We start from the raw sequence: 2,764 nt of genomic DNA, 5'->3' as shown, positions 1-2,764 counted from the left end.
CCACCACAATGCCAGGCTATTTTTTTGGTTGTAGTTGTCATTGTTGTTTGGCAGGCCCAGGCTGGATTTGAACCCGCCAGCTCTGGTGTATGTGGCTGGCGCCTTAGCTGCTTGAGCTATAGGTGCTGAGCCAAAAAGTGGCTGGTCTATAAGCAAAGTGGTAAGAAGAAAATATTATTTGTATTTTAAAACAATAGCTAATGCTGGATGCACAGTATAAGACTGAAAATAAAATTGGTTTCATTTTCATGTATGGCTGATAAAATAAAGATGACTAGTATATAATTACGAAATATTAAAAAAGGACATTGAAGGGCATCTGTTGCTTATTAAGCTTATGATTGCAAACTTTTTTCAGATTATCTAATTAATTTATTTTGAGCTAAATGAATTTTCACCAGTGACTATAATTTTTAAAAATCTTAAGTTTCATAAAAAGAAGCTATTGCTACAAAGTAAGAGGTTACTGACATATACAGTGAATATTTGTGTTTTGTTTTTCTTAAGCGGAAGCAGTTTGTAAATAAATCATAAACATCTGTAAGAGAGCAACTAAAAATGTCTTTTTTGATAATGATAATTTTCAAAATATTAACTGATTTTGTTGTTAATCATTTGGCTCTCTTGAAAAGAGCCTTGTAAATTTGTTACAACACATTGAGGAAAGAAATTTTGCAATAGGTATATGAATCTGAGACAAATGTCTTGCAAAAGCAAAATAATCCAGCAAATCGTAATATTAATATTGTTAATGTTGGCTTTAAGGAGAGGATTTTTGGTAGTATGTTTATTTTCCTTCCCCCATTCCCACCTTTTTTGTGTGTGTTATACCAAATGAAGGATTAGGAAAATGTCTAATTGTGTAGGGTGTGCTCACAGTTCATTACATTTTGTTAAGATCAGTGGTTCTCAACCTATGGGTTGTGACCCACAGGAACTATATTAAAGGGCTGTGGCATTAGGAAGGTTGAGAACCACTGGTTTAGATCATTAACTTTTTAAAAGCCTAAGATAGGCCACACAGTATCAATGCTGTCCATCAGATCTATCACGTTCATTATTGATGTATTATTACTTCCATCAGCATTGGAGTTGCACTGTGTCCTTTTCACTTGGAAGGTATCATTTGCAAGTTACCTGAAACTTTTTTTTTTCATTTAGTGACCTCATGCTGGATCTGATTACCTTTTCCACTTCACCTTGTTATGAGCTATTAAGATTTGTGTCATCATTTTACTACCCCAGAAGCTTAAGTATTTTAAATTACTTACTTACAGAATAAAATATGTCCAAAGGTAGAAGACTTTTCCCTGCTGCTGATTTTACCTGTAGAGTTCTGAGCCAGTGACACTAGTTTCTTTACCTGCAGTGCTTCTAGCTTTCTGTTTAGTGTATGATTATGGTTTTATTTATGTTTCCATGTATATTACCTGTGATTTTTCTCTTATTTATACACATCTGGCTACTCAGTTATTAGGCTTTTTCATGTGTATTTTGCTGGATTACTTTAGCCTAATATGACATACTGTTTTAGAATTCGAAACATATCATCAAAACATTTCAATCCTGCGGGGTAGGGGTAGGGAAAGAAGATGTAGGTTGATTGATTTATTTAATAGATTGATTTCTCATTCATGGCTTGTGATGAATTGTATGATAATAACCACGCAAACTGAATCAAATTACAAAAACTGAATACTTATAATTTTATGTAGTATAAAAATGTGCAATTTATTTCGTAACATTTCTCAAATTAATAATGAAGTTTTTTGTTTGATTTTATTGCAGGATGGCGTGGTTCTTGTTCATTGTAATGCGGGAGTTTCCAGGGCGGCTGCAATTGTAATAGGCTTCCTAATGAATTCTGAAGAAACTTCATTTACCGATGCTTTTTCTTTGGTGAAAAATGCAAGGCCTGCCATATGTCCAAATTCTGGCTTCATGGAACAGCTTCGTACATATCAAGAGGGCAAAGAAAGCAATAACTGTGACAAAATGTAGGAATTAGGAAAAGACAAGAGTTTATGAGTTGGTTTCTAGCAGATGATGGACAACTAATTTCTGAATTGGCCTCTGTAGCTACTGTCTTTTCCTTTTTTTGGAGAATAGACTAACAAGAACTTTTCTTTTCTCATCCATTTTTCAAATATAGACAGAAGTCAGTCTGATTTTCCTGAGCTAGTTTACAAATACATTTTAAAGTTATATTATAAGGTGTGATTAAATGCATCTTTTAATTATTAAGGGAAAATCACAATGTATTACTAGTCATTGATTTTTATAGAAGAAAATGGTTCACATTTAAAATCTATATTAAAGCATGGGAAGAAGGAATACATTTGACAGTCTTTCAGTATTTTTCTACTCCAGCAATTGTTTTCATGAAGAAAAATCTTGAAATGCTACTTAATAGACTGTTTCAGAGGGAGGGAAATTTCTTTAAATCTCTTTAATCCACAGGGATTTTGATCAAAAAGAATAAAGGAAAAAAAAGAAAAAAGGAATCTTTTTAAGATTAAAAATATATACCTTATATCTAAAAGAAGTAACCAGAATCTGAAAGTTCATATACTATTTATATAATGGTTACAGTAGTCACACAGTTTTTATGTTCTCTTGTGAAAACATACATACACCTCCTTTAACTGTTACCTGTATTTCTGTTTTTAAATTTTATAAATGTTTGCATAGATGTTCTCTTACGTTACTGTAAGATTTTGGCTCCTGGGTTAGGTGGTGTATTCTCTTATATTTTGTATTTTTG

At 32.4% G+C, this 2,764-nt stretch overlaps 1 protein-coding gene across 1 annotated transcript in view; it reads left to right on the top strand.

Moving 5' to 3' along the window:
- The window catches only part of DUSP19 (dual specificity phosphatase 19), an 18,924-nt gene extending 16,752 nt beyond the window's left edge, over positions 1-2,172 (top strand). The window contains exon 4 of the mRNA XM_003791516.3: positions 1,789-2,172. Within this exon, the coding sequence (XP_003791564.1) occupies positions 1,789-2,001 (213 nt within the window). The 3' untranslated portion in view covers positions 2,002-2,172. The remainder of the gene's footprint in view (positions 1-1,788) is intronic.
- The last annotated feature ends 592 nt before the right edge of the window (positions 2,173-2,764 follow it).

This window comes from Otolemur garnettii, unplaced genomic scaffold (assembly GCF_000181295.1).
Source record: "Otolemur garnettii isolate 467f Iridium unplaced genomic scaffold, OtoGar3 scaffold00048, whole genome shotgun sequence".
Lineage (NCBI taxonomy): Eukaryota > Metazoa > Chordata > Mammalia > Primates > Galagidae > Otolemur > Otolemur garnettii.
The sequence above is the reverse complement of the archived record's forward strand: the minus strand, read 5'-3'. Positions and strand labels throughout refer to the sequence as shown.